The sequence below is a fragment of the Chanos chanos genome, chromosome 2 (genome assembly GCF_902362185.1).
Source record: "Chanos chanos chromosome 2, fChaCha1.1, whole genome shotgun sequence".
Lineage (NCBI taxonomy): Eukaryota > Metazoa > Chordata > Actinopteri > Gonorynchiformes > Chanidae > Chanos > Chanos chanos.
The window spans coordinates 50,916,669-50,938,540 of NC_044496.1; the positions used below are offsets into that span (position 1 = coordinate 50,916,669).

At 40.7% G+C, this 21,872-nt stretch overlaps 2 protein-coding genes across 2 annotated transcripts; both read right to left on the reverse strand.

Moving 5' to 3' along the window:
• Positions 1–6,055: 6,055 nt before the first annotated feature.
• LOC115805027 (serine/threonine-protein kinase pim-1-like) lies at positions 6,056–9,518 on the reverse strand. Its single transcript, XM_030765512.1, has 8 exons — positions 9,278–9,518; positions 9,094–9,188; positions 8,688–8,738; positions 7,986–8,538; positions 7,735–7,823; positions 7,046–7,092; positions 6,672–6,828; positions 6,056–6,238 (listed from the first exon to the last, which is right to left on the reverse strand). The coding sequence occupies exons 1-8, from the start codon at positions 9,516–9,518 to the stop codon at positions 6,056–6,058; spliced, it is 1,416 nt and encodes a 471-aa protein (XP_030621372.1).
• A 6,131-nt stretch (positions 9,519–15,649) lies between these two features.
• On the reverse strand, positions 15,650–19,104 carry LOC115805028 (serine/threonine-protein kinase pim-1-like). The gene is made up of 7 exons (XM_030765514.1): positions 18,864–19,104; positions 18,680–18,774; positions 18,274–18,324; positions 17,572–18,124; positions 17,342–17,423; positions 16,228–16,384; positions 15,650–15,772 (listed from the first exon to the last, which is right to left on the reverse strand). Exons 1-7 carry the CDS (start codon positions 19,102–19,104, stop codon positions 15,650–15,652), a joined length of 1,302 nt encoding a protein of 433 aa, XP_030621374.1.
• Between the last annotated feature and the right edge of the window lie 2,768 nt (positions 19,105–21,872).

Genomic DNA, 21,872 nt, shown 5'->3' on the forward strand with positions numbered 1-21,872 from the left:
AACTTTGGTTACCATGTCAACATTACCTTTAAGGAAGTCTAAATGGCGAGATGTCCGTATCGGAAGAAGCTTTTTCCAATGATGGATGCAGGATTTCAACACTAAGTTACACTCCATCATAACCCACCCTAGCCCTCTCCAGTCCACTAATTACCCGACTCCCGTACACAGAGAGCAGAAATCTACCCAAGAGCACAGCGGTAGTCATATAATCAAGTAACTTTTGAAAGAAATAACCCGAACAGTCAGGACACTGACCCGTAAATGTATCTGACAGCATGAACTGTAAGGGGTCTGAGGTAATACCAATACCGGCCACATTCCTCATATAAAGGCAGACTACACGAAACCTCCGCTCCTAGATTAGCCTGAGCGCTAACATGAAGGGGACGAGGATGACGATCCAAATCAGCCGTTTTTCCCTGGCGTTTCAACATTTTCAGTTAGCTGAATAAAAGAGTTTTAACCATGTTCAAATGCTCTCCTTAAAAGCAGCCTTTAAAGACTGATAGTCCCCAAAACTTTTAATATAAGTTACCTCGATGCTACATCTTTCCAAGTCTCCTTAAAAGCAATTGCATTGAAATTTGTCTCTAGCCACTGACCCGCATAGATCTTTCATCCCCGTTATTCAGAACGGTTTAACGGACTCGAGCTGGCCTCTTGCAGTGGACTAGTTGTGAGACGAGCAAGAGACAAGAAATGATTCTTCAAGGCTGCACATGAACAAAATCAGAGGAAAATGTCATGTTTTTAGAATCTGTCATGTCTCACCCCATCTCTTCCAACACCTCCCCTTCTATTTGTTTCACTCATATTGCCTTTGTGGGAATCCAGTAATTCAGTAGTTTGCACAGTCCATCAACATACCTTTTGCTTGCCATTTCAAGGGATATCGTTATGTTTAGTCAAGTGTGGCTGTTCGGTACTTTATACAACACTACTCACATAGCTCAGCCGAAATTCCAAACTAAAACCACAGCAATGATGGAAAAGGGAAACTTGAAGTGAGTGCCATCGACACCTCTCGTATAGAGCTGGCCAAATTAGCTGAAATTGGGAGCGTCACGTTATATTTCTCTCCTAGGTCCTAGTGTCCCTTTTTTTACATATCGACAGACATCTCGTATGACGGAAAACCCGCAGTGAAAATCATTTCCAGAATGACCGGAATCTTATGTGATCTAAAAACTGGTCTTTTCAGTAACAATAAAAACAAAAAATAAATGAAAAAACACAGAGGGCTTAGAGGAGTCCTCACATACATGTGGCTCTTTATGGAAGCCAAAATTGTCAGTGCACTGCCATCAGCTGACAAGGTATTTGCTCCACAGGTATGTGGCCTCAGACATAAATAGTGATAACCGAGAAGTGTCAGCTAAATGAACAAAGCTCTAATAGATATGAGGTATTATTTAAGGACACCATGCATTTATAACTGATGACATGCTCCCTGTACAGATTCCTTTGTCTGATGGAAATGCAGATTAGATTGTGCTGAATGTCCATTTTCACCAAATTTTTAAAACTGTTAGAGCTCACATGTCACCTACTCTTTTGTATAGTTCTCTACTATATATGTTTTCTCAGTTGGGCTGATTAGTTTAGACAGTGAATTCATGAATTCCACTCAATACAAACGGGTTCCTCAATTTGAATTAAGGCTATTTTTGTAATTTTGCAATTTAAATGTCAGATTTTGTGGAAACTATGACAACACATTCATTAATTTTACAACTTGAAATGATGTGTCCTTAGACACCATGTCAGAAAAGACTGAGTTTGGTTTTTTGTTTAACAGTTTGTAAGAAGGACTCTTTTGGCCAAATACAGTTCATATACAGCAACAAAGAAAGGTCTTACCTCTTTTTCATTATTTGTCATTTACATGTACTTTTGACCCTTGAGTGCTTTCCTCATGGGGTATTTCAACTTTTACTTGTGTCACTTTCCAGACAGGTGTCTTTTACCTTTGCTTTGCATTATTACATGTGTAAGTACAATGTGACTGCCCTTTAACTTCATGACATTACAGCCCACATCTATTTTATGTGACAAACTGGTAATGCCGTTGTAAAAACCAGACTTCACAGAAATGACTTTGTACTTTGGGATTATGGATATAAATGTTGATTCTTTCTTACATTTAGGTGGAGTGACATTCAAGGCCTGCAGGCCGTCCCTCACTGCAGCTGATGTCACTGTTTACAGCTCAACAACAAGACACAAACTGATGGCAAAGGTTTAGGAAAGTGGTCAAGAGGAAATCTTTGAGGTCAAGAAGAAACATTACAGTTTTTCTCTGAATGCTTAAACACTAACAGTGATTCTTGTGGCAGTCTCTGAAACCATTAACGCTTGTATCCAATGCATTTACCAAGTGTGCCAAGCTGAATGCACATTCTCTGCTTTACACTCAGTTTGTAATTTTATAACACACTTTTTGCAAAAACTGTTAACACAACTCACTGCTTTATACAGTTTTTTACAATTGTTTAAACACTAAAATTAAAAATAACACACAGCTAGAGAAACCTGACACTCAAGGAGCAAAACCTCAGCCCAGATCTGCACAACTACAAGCACATTCTCAGCCTTTCACTTTTTGCAAAACACTACACACAGTGTTTTGCAAAACACTAAACACACATCTCTACATTAGACACAGAAATCTAACATGATGTCACTTCTTTGCCACTTCGAAGCACTTCCCTTCAAAATACCACGCTTATGAACCAATTGATCAAACACGGCCGTCAGGTGTACAGACACTTAGGTGCATAATTATGAGCTCACAAATCAGGCATAAGCACTATAAAAAGGCAACAGGTGAGTTTACCTGTCTTCAGCTTTAATGGAACATTGGCCACAGAGCTATTTTGACTGCCCCAAGCCAACGTGGTGGTAACATCACAATCTGCGCTACAATCATGCAGAATGGGACCCTCCACCGCCATGCCAAGTAGGGTCCTCACAATACAGCCCACATACTAACATTTTTGGACAGACTACACAATATCGTCACAGCAGAAGACCAAATGGATGCAGAGCAGATGAGACACATTGTCATCTGGGACAACGAATCTGCACTGCTCCACCAATCTGCACTGTTCCAAAACTGGTTTCATCAGCATCCACAATTTTCACACCAATACCTCCCACCATACCCTCCTTTCTTTAACCCCACTGAGGAGCTTTTTTCGGCATGGCAGTGGAGGGTTTACAGTCTCCAGCCCTATGCCGGGATACCCCTCATTCAAGCCATGGAGGAGGCCTGTGACAAAATTGATGCATTCAAGAAGACTCTTCCCTCACTGTCTTGCGAGAGAGGACCAAGCCTATGATGTGGACAAAGTGCTATGACCAGATCCAGCTCGTCGGAGAGTTGATGCTTAGTTTGTTTGTTTTTTTTACTGTAAATTCATGCTTTCTTTTTTGTCTCCACAAATGTTTTTGCTGCGTTTATGGTATGTACTATATTCTATTTAGAATATGTTCTGTTCTGATTTTCAGTGCAAAATGCAACCTTTGCATTGCATGGATGTATTGACTGATTTTCAATGTGGAGAAAAATAAATATTTTTATGAGCGTGCAAGACTGGTTATTATAAAGGCCTTTACCCCCGTACGTTAATGGTATGCCCCATTTATCGTTTGGTACAATCCATTTGCATACCCCTAATAGGTCATGGTGACGTCAGAGGTTAATAGACTTGTTGTGTTAGGATGAGTTTGCAGTTTTCTAGTCGTCCTGTTCATACCAGTGTTCCCCTATGGTGTGCGTACATTTGAAGAAACCACACCATGTATAGCTGTATTTTTACATTGGAGTAGATACTCCACAACTTGAGAATTGTGTGGCAGTGAAACCCTCACAATAAAGGGATCAATCCTGACTTGGATGCAGTGATTCTGATCGATCACCTGTAGTGGGCTAGTTCTTGCGAACCCGGCACACAAGTTTAACCGGAGTAGCTCCCGACAGCCATTCCTTCTGTTCACTGGTGTTGTGTTTGGCCAATATATTCATGTACTTTACTCTAACAATATCTCTGAAAAAAATCAAACCCAGACTATATCACTAAAAAAGTAGAAATGTTAAAAGTGTTTTAGAGCACAGCGGTCTGTAACTGGTTCAAACAGAACCGGATCGTATGAACCATGTGTGTGCCATACGGTGACAAAGTTCAGTTTTTATAAATTACTGTATAGTTTTGAATGAAGTGTTTAATTTTGCAAAAGATCTGAGGTGTTCTGCTACTTGTGTGTGTGGTTGTGTGAATTGTGTGTAACGTTTTGACAAAACGAGCCTTGTTTTCAAAACCATGCTTAAGCAATGGTGAAAAACTGTGATGTGACGTGAATGAAGTCTTATGGCCAGGCCCACAAAGAAGGTGAGATTTAGCCCAATTTCTTTCTTTAGCACAAATGTTTTTGTTTTCTTTTACTGCACCTCTGTTGTTTGAGGAGTGTTAGAGCACTTTAAGAAGACAAAAACTTTTCCCCCTTATTTGCATTGATAGTGTATTATGTTTGGAATACACATCCATACTTTACACATTTGGATACCTGTGTGTACGTGTGTTTACTACATGTATGACAAATCTTTACAGTAAACTGCTATACCCTGCACACGGAAAAAGCTAAAACCACAAGTGTTTCTCATTTATAAGATCAGTGTTTAGTTGGTGCTTTGTTTGCTTATTCATAGTAGGTTTGTGTGAATTGTATTGACGCAAAAACACATTTTTCAAAAGAGTTTGAAAAGTTTTGCAGGAATTGTTTACTTTTGCAAGAGATGCATAATGTTTTGTTGGTTAGGTGTAGGGTTTTGTGGTAAGTGTGTATAGTTTTGCAAAAATAGCCTATACTTTCAAAGATAGTGCTAAAGCAGTCAGAAAAAAAACTGTAATGCCTGTCTAGAACATATTTTATACTAGTAAAAAAGATCACCTACATAGTTACACAGGCTTCTGGGTAAATATTTTCTAAACAAAGGAGTCTGAAAATCATATTTCTGCATATGGCCAGAAATGCTACCTTAACCAAACTGCAAACTTATTCAGAGTTGAGAGTGATGCTCAGTAAAGGTGCTATGGTCACCACTTGATGCTGAAGGATCTTGTTCAGTTTTCCATTTCCTTCTGCCTTTACTTTCATTTGATTTCTTCTGCTTGTTTCCATGTCAACCAAGCAAATCTATCCAGGAGCCATTCGGCAAGATCAAGTTCTCTTAATGCATAGTGTATTCGTCAATATTATCTGTGATGTGGTATCAAATTTCGTGTCATCATACATTGCGTTGTAAAGCCACTGCAACTCATGTACAGCACAAGACCACAAGCACCATCAGTAAACAAAGACTATTATAAGATTGACTAAAGTGAGAGTAGTTACATTGCTTAGTTCACATATCTAAAAGTCACAGCAGGTGTTGCCTATACATAGTCAGTGTGTAATAGCCTATTAACGCTTCAAAGTTTCAGCATTGTCAATGTTTTCTGAAACGTGACTAGCCTACTTTTGTCTGACATGATCTACAATCATTGTGCAACATGTATAGATCTGATGAAGCCTTGTGAGTAGGGTAATCTGGAGTTTATTAATATTAGCATCTTTATATCCCAGCTCCGACCAATTTAGTGTAAATACAGCATTTAATAATATGTGGATGTTTTATATAAAGGAAGTTTGCTTACTTCCTCTGATGATGAAGTAGCTAATTGTGAGATGTCACAGCAACACTCTCTCAAAACAAAATTCTGTAACTGTGATGCAGTGATATTCATTGACCCAAACAGTCAAAGGCAGAGTCAGATGTCTCTTATTAAAGGGTGAAATATGACAATCTTTCTTCCCACTTTGTGTTGAAATATTTGGTTCCAAGTCTTGAGTCAATGATAATCAAAAACCTGACAACTTTCAACAGTTATGATAACGGTTATTTAATATTTCACTTATTACAAAACCATTCGTAGCCATTTATTAATATACAGTGCAAACAGCCAAATACAGTGAGTCTAATTATTTTAACAATTCAACTGGAAAAGATGCTTCAGTTGGATTCCATTGTGTGGTGAATTCTAGGCACGGAAGTGTTGAAATATTCATGCAGTAATTTGTTGTCAGCTTGGTCTAAGATTTGCTGCAGTTTTTCATGAACAGTCTTCGGCTGATGCTCTGCTCCCAGCGTGCCTCTGGCTTCCAGCAGCAGTGCTGGCATACAGGAGGGACCATACTGTGGAAAGAGATGCTGGCTGAGATAGGGAACCCAAATTCTGTACATCCACTGTCGCATTGATAATGGCTTCATTTGAAATTTTCATTTCAAATGAAGCACAACTGTACCTGAGAACTCCTCTCCCCATAACTCACTCATTTAGCTTTTCAGAGTAAACTACCGCTTTGCATTTGCCTACTCTCCATGGCTACTAAATCTCTAAGTCCAGCGACAACACTGTACAATACCTCCAAAACATTTAGTGTGTAACACCATGCAGCCCTTTCTATATCACTTTCAGCAATTTCATTCTAAATTCAATCGAAATTGAATTAGTTCTCGGGTTCACTTGATCTGAGATTTAACAAATTCCACCACAGTGGAATAGCCCACAAGGTGAAAAAAAACCAAAAACGTGATGATAGATGAAAATTAGAGTAAAAATGCTCACCACTGGCTCTTCATCAGGGTGAGTGTTGCAGTGCTGGAGGTAGCTCCTGTGAAGCTTGGTCAGGTCACTGAGGAAGGACCAAGCTTTTCTCAGGTCTGTGAGCCTCTGCTCCAGCTCATCACGCTCTTTCTGCAGTCTCCGCACATGAGCCTCACTCCTGAAAATGGATGGACAGAGAAATAAAAAGAGCAATGAAAACAGACGTCAGTTTGCATCAAATGTTCAACATAGCTTCTGGAATGGAAGAGACTGAAAACTGGAACTGGAGATTGAATCGTTACATTTTTTGTCCCAATACAAAAAAAAGCATTTTACATAAAAAACAGATTATTGATGCTTAATTTAAGTAATGCAATAAGGAAAATATTACTCACCCTAAGTTCCTGCTGGATTTCACACTGTTTAAACTTACACCACGTCGCTGGGATAATTAGGTTAAAATGGAAAAAAACCTGCCACATTATGGAATTGTACTTTCACTGTCAGTCATCTCCATTCAGTATTTTGCTTGTACACTTGCGCCAAATACCTGGTGTTTAACCGCGAACGTGTTCGAATGTTTACTTCAAACCACTACATTTTCTGGGGGTGCACTGAAAAACAAAACTTCAAAACCGTTAAAAAACAAACGCTTAGCATATCCACCAATATGGACACATACTGAAATTGCATATTACAAGAGTTTTAGAAAGATTCCCAAATCAACATGGATGCTTAAACTGAATATGTGCCAGCAATTGTTCCACTATCACCCAAAAATGATCCATTCCACAACTACGTTATTCTTCCTGGTTTTGAAAGTGACATGCAATAATATCGGCGCAATACCGCCAACTAACGACTTGAACTGGCGCTGACACAATGGATTGGGCACTTGAACTGGGGCGGGACTGCTCTAGGTCCTCGAGGGACAGGTACCTCAAATTTTCCACCCTCTTCTTTACCTACATGTTTACTGTGATTAATAGATTTTATATCAAGTTTCATTTACTAAATTCCATAGGAAAATTTCTATGTTTTCTAAAATTAATCATATCAAAATTAGATGTAAATTTCAGCAAGCCTGAAACCAGCGGTGGCGCCTTATCTGTTTCAGGGTTGGACGATCCTCTGGATTTTCTTTCAGGCACCAGCGAATCAGGTCTTGGAACTCTATGTAAAAGAGAAAGAAAGTTAAGTATGGAATTAAAAACGGGACAAATCAACCAACTACATGAGAGATGTGGAAGTTCTGTGGTGAATGTGGTCCTTTCTGTTAGTTTGTGTATGTTGGCCATAAGAAAAATGTGTTTGGCTCTGTGCCAACGTCTTTACCTGCAGATGGCCCTTGAGGGAAAGGTAGATGGCCCTGGATGATCTGTCGACTGGAGGTGAATGGTGCAAAACCACACACTAGACGGAACATGGTCACTCCCACAGACCAGACAGTGGCTGGGCCTGCCGTATACTCACTATGCAGGAACCATTCAGGTGGTGCATATTGAAAGGTTCCTGCAAAGTAGTCGTAAGGGCAGTCCTGAAGCAGGTCTCCGCAGCCAAAGTCGATGAGTTTGACCGTGTGAGAGTCCGTCAGAATGAGCACGTTTTCAGGCTTCACGTCACGGTGGAGAACCCCGCGCTTCTCGCAGTGACGCAAAGCCCTCAACAACTGCTTCATCACCTCGCGAGTCACATTCTCGTCCAGGGAGCCACCCTGCGCTTCGCAGAATTCGGCGAGATCCTGACAGGGTTCAAGCAGCTCCAAGATCAAAACGAACTGACTTGGTTGTTCAAACCACTCCAACAGCCGTAGGATATTTGAACAGTGAGGGGCTGCGTTCACCATGCTCATCAGAGCCACCTCCAAAGGCAAAGTACCCTGTCCAGGCTACAGAAAACACAGGTGATGTGAAGGGAAGTTTGTGCTTTGTGCCATTAACACAGGTTCAATGGGATCATGCTTCAAATTCAGTATTGCTCTCTCTAGTGCCCTGAGAACAGCTTAAAAAATCAGTGAAACACAAATAGATAACTTACAATCTCAAGCGTCTCCTCTGCCCTGTCTTTAGAGATATACTTGATGGCAACCTGAAGAAATCAAAATCTGACCTGAGTCTACATATATCTCTGAGCTGTGACGATTAGAATGCTACAATCACTACACAAACATGAAGCCAATCAGAAAAGGTAGTTCAACAGTAGTGGTAGTTACATTTCTTTCAATGGCTGAAGCTAGGGGAATGCTGTCGCACAATATTTGAGATAAAAATAAACTAATAAAGAGTTCCAGTTGTAATATGAAGCTTTTTACACTGTTATTAAAGTGATCGTACTTCAAATCCGTGACAGCAAAAGTTTGATGAGTTTTAGTAAGGCCAGCAAGCTATGAGACAAAGATTTTCGTCGTGACACAAAAAACAGAGGGTTATAGTTACGGTCTTACAGGCATTTGATCCTCAATGCGGATCCCAGCAAAAACACTTCCAAATCCACCTTCTCCAAGGAAGTGCTGCTCCATGTACGACTCCTCAAACGTAGCTACGATGTGAAGAAAACATATGTTACTCTCTGTGAGAACGTTATATCTGAAACATTTCCATGAGGTGACTATCAGATCAATTTCAGACCTCTGTGTTGACGTTTGGCACGTCTGCCGCCTTTGGTGGAAAGGCCTGCTTTTTGCCGGGACCGCTTCAACCCCTGATGCCCTGGCTCTTCCTGTGGAGGTTTATCCTCCTCCTCCTCACAAAGTCTGCTGGACTTTGTGTGGCCCTCACTGTTTGGCTGAAGCTTCTTGCTACAGCCCTGCCTCATACTGATCTGAGGCTTGTGGCCCGTGGCCTGTCCAATGGCCACGTCTGGGGCCATAGCGGAGGAGACAGCTGCCACCCGGCCCTTGGGCGTTACAGTGGGGCAACTCTGACTGGCTACTTCCAAACATTTGTCTGGATCGACAGGCAATGGAGGCAGTGGGGTTTGGAGGTGGGTGCTAAATACTGCTCTCTCCTCTCTCTCTCCACTAAACTGTGAGCACGGCTCTCTCTTCCTCCCGATTGCCTTGCATCTCTCATAGAGTAAACTATCTGAAGCTGAGAGGAAACAGCAGTAAAAAGATTACTGGAACCTTTTAAGGATACACCCTCGTCTGCTAATTCTGTTAACATCATTTCTCATTACAAAACATTAAGTGCACTATCTTTCATGACTGGAACTCTTCAAAAGTTTTTTTAATGTATACTTAAGAGCTGTTCCGGCACACACATTAATTCAGTGACAATTGTTCTCAATACTAGTCTGTTACAAATGGAAATTGACCAACATTTAAATTTACCAGTCGTACGGATTATCGATACGGGCCTTTTTTAAAAAACGAACGATCGGGATCGTGTCACAACATTGTTATTTGTTTTCTGATCGCTGTTATATTAAATATGACTGAAAATAAGCAATAAATAGTAGTCGCTCGAAAAGTACTTACCCGGTTTCGTTTTCAAAAACATTTCTCTATGCTGTATTAAGTTTTACTTCGTAAAAGACCATGAAAATGTCGCCTGAGATAAATCTCATCAATCTGAGTTTTGTTGTCTTATCATGTATCCGCTGACAACCTCGCAGAATTCGAAGGTGTTCATTATGATTTAGTGACAATTCGAAGATAAACGTAAGAACTTTGGTTACCATGTCAACATTACCTTTAAGGAAGTCTAAATGGCGAGATGTCCGTATCGGAAGAAGCTTTTCCAATAATGGATGCAGGATTTCAACACTAAGTTACACTCCATCATAACCCACCCTAGCCCTCTCCGGTCCACTAATTACCCGACTCCCGTACACAGAGAGCAGAAATCTACCCAAGGGCACAGCGGTAGTCATATAATCAAGTTACTTTTGAAAGAAATAACCCGAACAGTCAGGACACTGAACCGTAAATGTATCTGACAGCATGAACTGTAAGGGGTCTGAGATAATACCAATCCCAGCCACATTCCTCATATAAAGGCAGACTATACGAAACCTCCGCTCCTAGATTAGCCTGAGCGCTAACATGAAGGGGACGAGGATGACGATCCATCAACAATTTCAGTTAGCTGAATAAAAGAGTTTTAATCATGTTCAAATGCTCTCCTTAAAAGCAGCCTTTAAAGACTGATACTCCTCAAAACTTTAATATAAGTTACCTCGATGCTACATCTTTCCAAGTCTCCTTAAACGCAGTTGCATTGAAATGTGTCTCTAGCTAGTGACCCGCATAGATCTTTCATCCCCGTTATTCAGAACGGTTTAACGGACTCGAGCTGGCCTGTTGTGGACTAGTTGTGAGACGAGCAAGAGACAAGAAATGATTCTTCAAGGCTGCACATGAACAAAATCAGAGGAAAACGTCATGTTTTTAGAATCTGTCATGTCTCACCCCACCTCTTCCAACACCTCCCCTCTATTTGTTTCACTCATACTGCCTTTGTGGGAATCCAGCAATTCAGTAGTTTGCACAGTGCAACATACCTTTTGCTTTCCATTTCAAGGGATATCGTTATGTTTCGTCAAGTGTGGCTGTTTGGTGCTTTATACAACACTACTCACATAGCTCAGCCCAAATTCCAAATTAAAACCACAGCAATGATGGAAAAGGGAAACTTGATGTGGGTGCCATCTACACCTCTCCTATAGAGCTGGCCAAATTAGCTGAAATTGGGAGCGTCACGTTATATTTCTCCCCTGGGTCCTAGTGTCCCTTTTTTTACGAGACAGCAGATATCTCGTATGACGGAAAACCCGCAGTGAAAATCATTTCCAGAATGACCGGAATCTTATGTGATCTAAAAACTGGTCTTTTCAGTCACAGTAAAAACAAAAAATAAATGAAAAAACACAGAGGGCTTAGAGGAGTCCTCACATACATGTGGCTCTTTATGGAAGCCAAAATTGTCAGTGCACTGCCATCAGCTGACAAGGTATTTGCTCCACAGGTATGTGGCCTCAGACATAAATAGTGATAACCGAGAAGTGTCAGCTAAATGAACAAAGCTCTAATAGATATGAGGTATTATTTAAGGACACCATGCATTTATAACTGATGACATGCTCCCTGTACGGATTCCTTTGTCTGATGGAAATGCAGATTAGTTTGTGCTGAATGTCAATTTTCACCAAATTTTTAAAACATTACAGTTTTTGCCGATTGCAAAAGCACCAAAATCTTGACTTTCGTAACCATGCCTTAAACAAAGGCACCAAAACTACAAACACATATTCTGCTTTGCACTTTGCAATTCTGCAACACACTGTTTGCAGAACACTACACACTGTCTCTTACATTAGACACATTGATCATGGATGAAACCTCTTGTAATCATTGGGAAAACACTTCTATTAGAAATGCAAAACATACCTGAAATTGGCAACACCCAAACACACATATGAAAACACTTGTACAGTAATTGAACACCAATCAGTCTGAGCCTTAGCACTACAAACAGACCTCAGGTAAGCTTTTGGTGGGGGTGGGGTGTCAGTGGGGGCTCCTGCAAGGAGTCTGCAAGGTGTTCTCCATTACCATGCCACCCTAGGTCACCACAACACAGCACACATAATCACATTTCTGGATGCGCTACATACTTGTTCTGGACAGACCAGAGCAGCCGAGGTTTGTTGTGATCTGGGAAAATGTTAGTTCCCACCAGGTTGCTCTTGTCGGAGACTGGTTCACCAACAGCAATAATTTCACAGTTGTATACTTGCCCCCTTACTTCCCATTTCTCAGTCCTACTGAGGAATTCTTTTCGGCTCGGCGTTGGAAAGTGTATGACCACCAACCACATGCCCGCCTGCCTCTTCTGCAAGCAATGGAAGAGGCATGCGCAAACATTGAGGTGGGGTCAGTCCAGGGTTGGATATGGCACTCAAGACGATATTTTCCCTGTTCCCCAGCCAGGGATGATATTCCTTGCGACGTGAACAAGGTGATGTAGCCAGACCCCAACAGAAGGCAGGATCCATAAACCATCCACCTCCCTTACAGTTCCTTACAATACCAATTTCTGTTGACCATTGCACTGTAATTTTACTGTAATTATTTTTTAGTTTGTATTGATTACTGTGCTGCAATTCGGTTTTTCTTTGTGTCTTCTTGTGGTTGTAAAAACCTACAATGACAAAAAAAACTAAGCTGTATATATTTTTCTTCTGAAGCTTTTCTTTTTTGTGTGTTCACTGAAATGAGAGTAGATGTACTGTACTGGAACAATCTTTCACAGGAGCCTGTAGGAGACAATTAAAAAGGTATACGAAATACTAAAGACAGAAGTGTTTTGTATAAAGAACATCAGTATGTTGTTGCTGCTTTCAAAGAGTAATTCAAATGGTGCATGTGTGAATCATTTTGTTGCAAAAATGCCATTTTGAAAAAGGATTGTTAGGTTTTTATTGCAGAGTTTCATTTTGAGTTTCATTTTCAAGTGAGATGTTTATCTCCGATGTGTGTAGAGTTTTGACACAATGAGTGAAATTCTGCAACAAGTTTGTAAGCAATCATAAAAAATTGTAATATTTCACAACTTAGACACCATGTCAGAAAAGAGTGAGTTTGTTTTTTTCTTTAACAGTTTCTAAGAAGGATTCTTTTGGCCAAATACAGTTCATATAAAGCAACAAAGAAAGGTCTTACCTCTTTTTCATTATTTGTCATTTACGTGTACTTTTGACCCTTGAGTGGTTTAATCATGGGATATTTCAACTTTTACTTATGTCACTTTCCAGAGAGGTGTCTTTTACCTTTGCTTTGCATTATTACATGTGTAAATACAATGTGACTGCCCTTTAACTTCATGAAATTACAGCCCACATCTATTTTATGTGACAAAGTGGTAATGCCGTTGTAAAAATGGATATAAATGTTGATTATTTCTTACATCTAGGTGGAGTGACATTCAAGGCCTGCAGGCCGTCCCTCACTGCAGCTGATGTCACTGTTTACATCTCAACAACAACACACAAACTGATGGTAAAGGTTTAGGAAAGTGGCCAAGAGGAAATCTTTGAGGTCCAGAAGAAACATTACAGTTTTTTTCGGAATCCTTAAACACCAACAGTGATTGTTGAAGCAATCTCTGAAACCATTAACACTTGTATCCAATGCATTTACCAAGTGTGCCAAGCTGAATGCACATTCTCTGCTTTACACTCAGTTTGTAATTTTATAACACGTTTTTTGCAAAACTGTAAGCACAACTCACTGCTTTATACAGTTTTTTTTACAATTGCTTAAACACTAAAATTCAAAATAACACACAGTTACTGAAACCTGACACTCAAGGAGCAAAACCTCAGCCCAGATCTGCACAACTATAAGCACATTCTCAGCCTTTCACTTTTTGCAAAACTCTACACACAGTGTTTTGCAAAACATTAAACACACTTCTCTACATTAGACACAGAAATCTAACATGATGTCACTTCTTTGCCACTTCAAGGCACTGCCCTTCAAAATACCACACTTATGAACCAATTGATCAAACACGGCCGTCAGGTGTGCAGACACTTAGGTGGTTAATTGTAAGCTCACAAATCAGGCATAAGCACTATAAAAAGGCAACAGGTGAGTTTACCTGTCTTCAGCTTAAATGGAACATTGGCCACAGAGCTATTTTGACTGCCCCAAGACAACGTGGTGGTAACATCACATTCTGTGCTGCAATCATGCAGAATGGGACCCTCCACTGCTATGCCAAATAGGGTCCTTACAACATAGCCCACATTCTCACACTGTTCAACAGACTACACAATATTGACACCTCAGAAGACCATACACAATTTTCATTTCAATACCTCCCACCATACTCTCCCCTCCTTAACCCCGTTGAGGAGTTTTTTTTCTGCATGGCGGTGGAAGGTTTACGATCTCCAACCCTATGTCAGGATACCCCTCATTCTAGCCATGGAGGAGGCCTGCGACCAAATTGATGCAGCTTCTGTGCAGGGATGGATTCGCCATTGAAGAAGATTCTTCCCTTGCTGTCTTGCAAGAGAGGACATTGCCTGTGATGTAGATGAAGTGCTGTGGCCAGATCCAGCTCGGCGGAGAAATGATGCTTAGGTTGTTGGGGTTTTTTTTTTTATAGGTTATTCATGCTTTTTTTTGTCTCCAAATGTGTTTACAGTGTTTATGGCATGTACTAAATATTTTCATCACTGTGCAGTACTGGTCTTGTGTGTTGTGTTTGATCAATGTATTCACGCACTTTACTTTAAAGATATCTCTGAAAAAATCAAATCCAGACTATATCATTAGAAAAGTAGAAATGTTAAGTGTTTTAGATTGAGCACAGCAGTGTGTAACTGGTTCAAACAGAATTGGATCATATGAACCATGTGTGTGCCATATAGTGACAAAGGTGGGTTTTTATAAATTACTGTATAGTTTTGAATGAAAGGTTTAATTTTGCAAAAGATCTGAGGTGTTCTGCTACTTGTGTGTGTGATTGTGTGAATTGTGTGTAGTGTTTTGACAAAATGAGCCCTGTTTTCAAAATTGTGCTTAAGCAATTGTAAAAAACTGTAATTTGTGGATGTTTTATATAAAGTAAGTTTGCTTACTTCCTCTCATGGTGAAGTAGCTAATTGTGAGATGTCACAACAACACTCTCTCAAAACAAAATTCTGTAACTGCGATGCAGTGATATTCATTGATCCAGAGTCAGAGTCAGATGTCTCTTATTAAAGGGTGAAATATGACAATCTTTCCTCCCAGTTTGTGTTGAAATATTTGGTTCCATGTCATGGGTCGATGATAATCAAAAACTTGACAACTTTCAACAGTTATGATAACGGTTATTTAATATTTAACTTATTACAAAACCATTCGTAGCCATTTATTAATATACAGTGCAAACAGCCAAATACAGTGAGTCTAACATTTTTAACAATTAACTTGAAAAGATGCTTCAGTTGGATTCCGTTGTGTGGTGAATTCTAGGCACTTAAGTGTTGAAATATTCATGCAGTCATTTGTTGTCAGCTTGGTCTAAGATTTGCTGCAGTTTTTCATGAACAGTCTTCGGCTGATGCTCTGCTCCCAGCGTGCCTCTGGCTGCCAGCAGCAGTGCTGGCATACAGGAGGGACCATACTGTGGAAAGAGATTCTGGCTGAGATAGGGAACCCAAATTCTGTACATCCACTGTTGCATTGACAATTGCTTCATCTGAAATTTTCACTTCAAATGAAACAGTACTGTAACTGAGAACTCCTCTCCCCATAACTCACTCATTTAGCTTTTCAGAGTAAACTCTGTAAGAACTACCGCTTTGTATTTGCTTACTCTCCATGGCTACTAAATCTCCTGCTAAAAGTCCTGCTACAACACTGTACAATACCTCCAAAACATTTAGTGTGTAACACCATGCAGCCCTTTCTATATCACTGTCAGCAGTTTCATTCCAAATTCAATCAAAATTGAATTAGTTCTCGGGTTCACTTGATCTGAGATTTAACAAATTCCGCTATTGAGGAACAGCCCACAATATGAAAAAAACAAAAAACAAAAACGTGATGATGGATGAAAGTCAGAGGACAAATGCTCACCACTGGCTCTTCATCAGGGTGAGTGTTGCAGTGCTGGAGGTAGCTCCTGTGAAGCTTGGTCAGGTCACTGAGGAAGGACCAAGCTTTTCTCAGGCCTGTGAGCCTCTGCTCCAGCTCATCACGCTCTTTCTGCAGTCTCCGCACATGAGCCTCACTCCTGAAAATGGATGGACAGAGAAATAAAAAGAGAAATGAAAACAGACGTCAGTTTGCATCAAATGTTCAATATAGCTTCTGGAATGGAAGAGACTGAAAACTGGAACTGGAGACTGAATCGTTATATTTTTTGTCCCAATACAAAAAAAAAAGCATTTTACATAAATAACAGATTATTGATGCTTAATTTAAGTAATGCAATAAGGAAAAGGTTACTCACCCTAAGTTCCTGCTGGACCCTTTTTAACGTTTTTGTCATTCTACTCATGTTTATTTTCACACTGTTTAAACTTGTACTTATACCACGTCGCTGGGATAACTAGGTTAAAATGGAAAAAAACCTGCCACATTATGGAATTGTAAGTTCACTGTCAGTCATCTCCATTCAGTATTTTGCTTGTACACTTGCGCCAAATACCTGGTGTTTAACCGCGAACGTGGTTGAATGTTTACTTCAAACCACTACATTTTCTGGGGGTACACTGAAAAACAAGACTTCAAAACCGTTAAAAAGCAAATGCTTATCTATCAATACGGACGCATACTGAAATTGCATATTACAAGAGTTTTTGAAAGATTCCCAAATCAACATGGATGCTTAAATTGAATATGTGCCAGCAATTGTTCCACTATGACCCAAAAATGATCCATTCCACAACTACGTTTCTTATTCTTCCTGCTTTTGAAAGCGACATGCAATAATATCGGGGCAACACCGCCAACTAACGACTTGAAATGGTGCTGACACAATGGATTGGGCACTTGAACTGGGGCGGGACTGCTCTAGGTCCTGAAGGGACAGGTACCTCAAATCTTCCACCCTCTTCTTTACCTATATGTTTAATGTGATTAACAGATTTTGTATCAAGTTTCATTTACTAAATTCCATAGGAAAATTTCTATGTTTTCTAATATCAATCATATCAAAATTAGATGTAAATCTTAGCAAGCCTGGAACCAGTGGTGGCGCCTCATCTGTTTCAGGGTTGGACGATCCTCTGGATTTTCTTTCAGGCACCAGCGAATCAGGTCTTGGAACTCTATGTGAAAGAGAAAGAAAGTTAAGTATGGAATTAAAAATGGGACAAATCAACCAACTACATGAGAGATGTGGAAGTTCTGTGGTGAATGTAGTCCTTTTTGTTAGTTTGTGTATGTTGGCCATAAGAAAAATGTGTCTGACTTTACCTGCAGATGGTCCTTGAGGGAAAGGTAGATGGCCCTGGATGATCTGTCGACTGGAGGTGAATGGTGCAAAGCCACACACTAGACGGAACATGGTCACTCCCACAGACCAGACAGTGGCTGGGCCTGCCATATACTCACTATGCAGGAACCATTCAGGTGGTGCATATTGAAAGGTCCCTGCAAAGTAGTCGTAAGGGCAGTCCTGAAGCAGGTCTCCGCAGCCAAAGTCGATGAGTTTGACCGTGTGAGAGTCCGTCAGAATGAGCATGTTTTCAGGCTTCACGTCACGGTGGAGAACCCCGCGCTTCTCGCAGTGACGCAAAGCCCTCAACAACTGCTTCATCACCTCGCGAGTCACATTCTCGTCCAGAGAGCCACCCTGCGCTTCGCAGAATTCGGCGAGATCCTGACAGGGTTCAAGCAGCTCCAAGATCAAAACGAACTGACTTGGTTGTTCAAACCACTCCAACAGCCGCAGGATGTTTGAACAATGGGGGGCTGCGTTCACCATGCTCATCAGAGCCACCTCCAAAGGCAAAGTACCCTGTCCAGGCTACACAAAACACAGGTGATGTGAAGGGAAGTTTGTGCTTTGTGCCATTAACACAGGTTCAATGGGATCATGCTTCAAATTCAGTATTGCTCTCTCTAGTGCCCTGAGAACAGCTTAAAAAATGAGTGAAACACAAATAGATTACTTACAATCTCAAGCGTCTCCTCTGCCCTGCCTTTAGAGATATACTTGATGGCAACCTGAAGAAATCAAAATCTGACCTGAGTCTACATATATCTCTAAGCTGTGACGATTAGAATGCTACAATCACTACACAAACATGAAGCCAATCAGAAAAAGTAGTTCAACAGTAGTGGTAGTTACATTTCTTTCAATGGCTGAAGTTAGGGGAATGCTGTGACACTATATTTCAGATGAAAATAAACTAATAAAGAGTTCCAGTTGTAATATGAAGCTTTTTACACTGTTATTAAAGTGATCGTGCCTCAAATCGGTGACAGCAAAACTTTGATGAGTTTAAATAAGGCCAGCAAGCTATGAGACAAAGATTTTCATCGTGACACAAAAAACAGAGGGTTATAGTTACGGTCTTACAGGCATTTGATCCTCAATGCGGATCCCAGCAAAAACACTTCCAAATCCACCTTCTCCAAGGAAGTGCTGCTCCATGTACGACTCCTCAAACGTAGCTACGATGTGAAGAAAACATATGTTACTCTCTGTGAGAACGTTATATCTGAAACATTTCCATGAGGTGACTGTCAGATCAATTTCAGACCTCTGCGTTGGCGTTTGGTACGTCTGCCGCCTTTGGTGGAAAGGCCTGCTTTTTGCCGGGACCGCTTCAACCCCTGATGCCCTGGCTCTTCCTGGGGAGGTTTGTCCTCCTCCTCTTCACAAAGTCTGCTGGACTTTGTGTGGCCCTCACTGTTCGGCTGAAGCTTCTTGCTACAGCCCTGCCTCATACTGATCTGAGGCCTGTGGCCCGTGGCCTGTCCAATGGCCACGTCTGGGGCCATAGCAGAAGCGACAGCTGCCACCCGGCCCTTGGGCGTTACAGTGGGGCAACTCTGACCGGCTACTTCCAAACATTTGTCTGGATCGACAGGCAATGGAGGCAGTGGGGTTTGGAGGTGGGTGCTAAACACTGCTCTCTCCTCTCTCTCTCCACTAAACTGTGAGCACGGCTCTCTCTTCCTCCTGATTGCCTTGCATGTCTTGTACAGAAAACTATCTGAAGCTGAGAGGAAACAGCAGTAAAAAGATTACTGGAACCTTTTAAGGATACACCCTTGTCTGCTAATTCTGTTAACATCATTTCTCATTACAAAACATTAAGTGTACTATCTTTCATGACTGGAACTCTTCAAAAGTTTTGTCATGTATACTTAAAAGCTGTTCCAGCACACACATTTATTCCGTGACAATTGTTTTCAATACTAGTCTGTTTCAAGTAGAAAACGACCAGAAATTAAATTTACCAGTTGCATGGATTATCGCCTTTTTTAAAAAACGAACGGTCGGGATCGTGTCACAACATTGTTATTTATTTTCTGATCGCAGTTATATTAAATATGACTGTAAATAAGCAATAAATAGTAGTCGCTGGAAAAGTACTTACCCGGTTTCGTTTTCAAAAACATTTCTCTATGCCGTATTAAGATTTACTTTGTAAAAGACCATAAAAATGTCGCCTGAGATAAATCTCATCAATTTCACTTTTGATGTCTTATCATGTATCCGCTGACAACCTCGCAGAATTCGAAGGTGTTCATTATGATTTAGTGACAATTCGAAGATAAACTTAAGAACTTTGGTTACCATGTCAACATTACCTTTAAGGAAGTCTAAATGGCGAGATGTCCGTATCGGAAGAAGCTTTTCCAATGATGGATGCAGGATTTCAACACTAAGTTACACTCCATCATAACCCACCCTAGCCCTCTCCAGTCCCCTAATTACCCGACTCCCGTACACAGAGAGCAGAAATCTACCCAAGGGCACAGCGGTAGTCATATAATCAAGTAACTTTTGAAAGAAGTAAACCGATATAACCCGACACTGAGCCTTAAATGTATCTGACAGTATGAACTGTACTGTTCTGAGGTAATACCAATACCGGCCACATTCCTCATATAAAGGCAGACTACGCGAAACCTCCGCTCCTAGATTAGCCTGAGCGCTAACATGAAGGGGAGGAGGACGACGATCCAAATCAGCCGTTTCTCCCTGGCGTTTCAACATTTTCAATTAGCAGAATATAAGAGTTTTAACCATGTCCGAATGCTCTCCTTAAAAGCAGCCTTTAAAGACAGATACTCCCCAAAACTTTTTAATATAAGCTACCCCGATGCTACACCTTCCCAAGTCTCCTTAAAAGCAATTGCCCTGAAATTCGTCTCTAGCTACTGACCCGTATCTTTCATCCCCGTTATTCAGAACGGTTTAACGGATTCGAGCTGGCCTCTTGCAGTGGACTAGTTGTGAGACGAGCAAGAGACAAGAAATGATTCTTCAAGGCTGCACATGAACAAAATCAGAGGAAAACGTCATGTTCTTAGAATCTGTCGTGTCTCACCCCACCTCTTCCAATACCTTTCCTCCATTTGTTTCACTCATATTGCCTTTGTGGGAATCCAGAAATTCAGTAGTTTGCACATTGCACCAACAACACACCCAACAGGTTCGTTTAACTTTTGCTTGCCATTTCAAGGGATGTAGTTATGTTTAGCCAAGTGTGGCTATTGGGTACTTTATATAACACTGCTTCCAACGCAGCAATGCAGATAGACGGATTTTTGTAATACAGACGTGCTTAACATATGGTAAGGCAGTGCAGTTTTAACCGGCAAGGAGGATAATAATAATAATAATAATAATAATAATAATAATAATAATAGTAGTAGTATTTATTTAGAGCCCAATATCACTATTTATAGTCTCAAAGGGCTTTACATGTCTATAACAAAGTCAAATCAAAATTATATCATGCATAAATTCCAGAAAATAGTAAGTCTTTAGTTTTGTTTTAAGGGTATTGAGAGACTTTGCCTCTCTAACTTCTTTAGGTAAACCATTCCAGAGGAAGGGAGAGCGGTAGGAAAAGGCTCGGTTGCCAGCGGACTTCTTTTTAACTCTTAGAATGACTAATAATCCAGAATCTTGAGAGTGCAGGGTCCGAGGTGGGTTATAGGGTGTAATTAAGTCAGACAGGTAGGAAGGCGCAAGCCCATGTAAAATCTACCCTTGCATGAACTGGGAGCCAATGAAGGGAAGCCAGGACAGGGCTAAAGTGATCAAACTTCTTCGTTCTGGTCAGAATTCTAGCAGCAGCATTCTGGACCCGCTGAACACTGTTGGTACTAGAGGCAGGCAGGCCAGAGTAAAGAACATTGCAGTAATCGAGGCGAGACGTGACGAATGCGTGAACAATGGTCTCTGCATCAACCATACTTAGAAAGGGCCTAATTTTAGCAATGTTACGGAGGTGATAAAAGGCAGTTTTGGTTGTGTTCTTGATATGAGTGACTAGCAAGAGACTAGAGCCAAAAATCACACCAAGGTTTTTAGCTGAAGAGTTTTGAGAGATGACTCAGTTGTCAAAGTTTAGGGTAAGATCACTAAAAAGATGGTTTGGTAATTTTACTTTTCGTAAAAATATTTCATCGACCAGTTGTTGTGGGAGTATTTGTATCTGTTGTTTTGATTAAATAAACTGACAAAATATTAGCTTCCTTGATTTCACCTTTACCTTCTTACATCTTGACAAGTAGCTGCGTGGACGGGC

What these genes read in the sequence shown, in the direction of transcription:
- LOC115805027 (XM_030765512.1), bottom strand. Translation starts at nt 9,518, where the DNA reads ATGGCCCCAGACGTGGCCATTGGACAGGCCACGGGCCACAAGCCTCAG. An exon ending in CAGAGGAGACGCTTGAGATT is followed by an intron (nt 8,539 to 8,687) that starts GTAAGTTATCTA and finishes TGTTTTCTGTAG; the next exon opens with CCTGGACAGGGTACTTTGCC. An exon ending in CCCTCAAGGGCCATCTGCAG is followed by an intron (nt 7,824 to 7,985) that starts GTAAAGACGTTG and finishes TCTTTTACATAG; the next exon opens with AGTTCCAAGACCTGATTCGC.
- LOC115805028 (XM_030765514.1), bottom strand. Translation starts at nt 19,104, where the DNA reads ATGGCCCCAGACGTGGCCATTGGACAGGCCACGGGCCACAGGCCTCAG. An exon ending in GCATTGAGGATCAAATGCCT is followed by an intron (nt 18,325 to 18,679) that starts GTAAGACCGTAA and finishes TGATTTCTTCAG; the next exon opens with GTTGCCATCAAGTATATCTC. An exon ending in CCCTCAAGGACCATCTGCAG is followed by an intron (nt 17,424 to 17,571) that starts GTAAAGTCAGAC and finishes TCTTTCACATAG; the next exon opens with AGTTCCAAGACCTGATTCGC.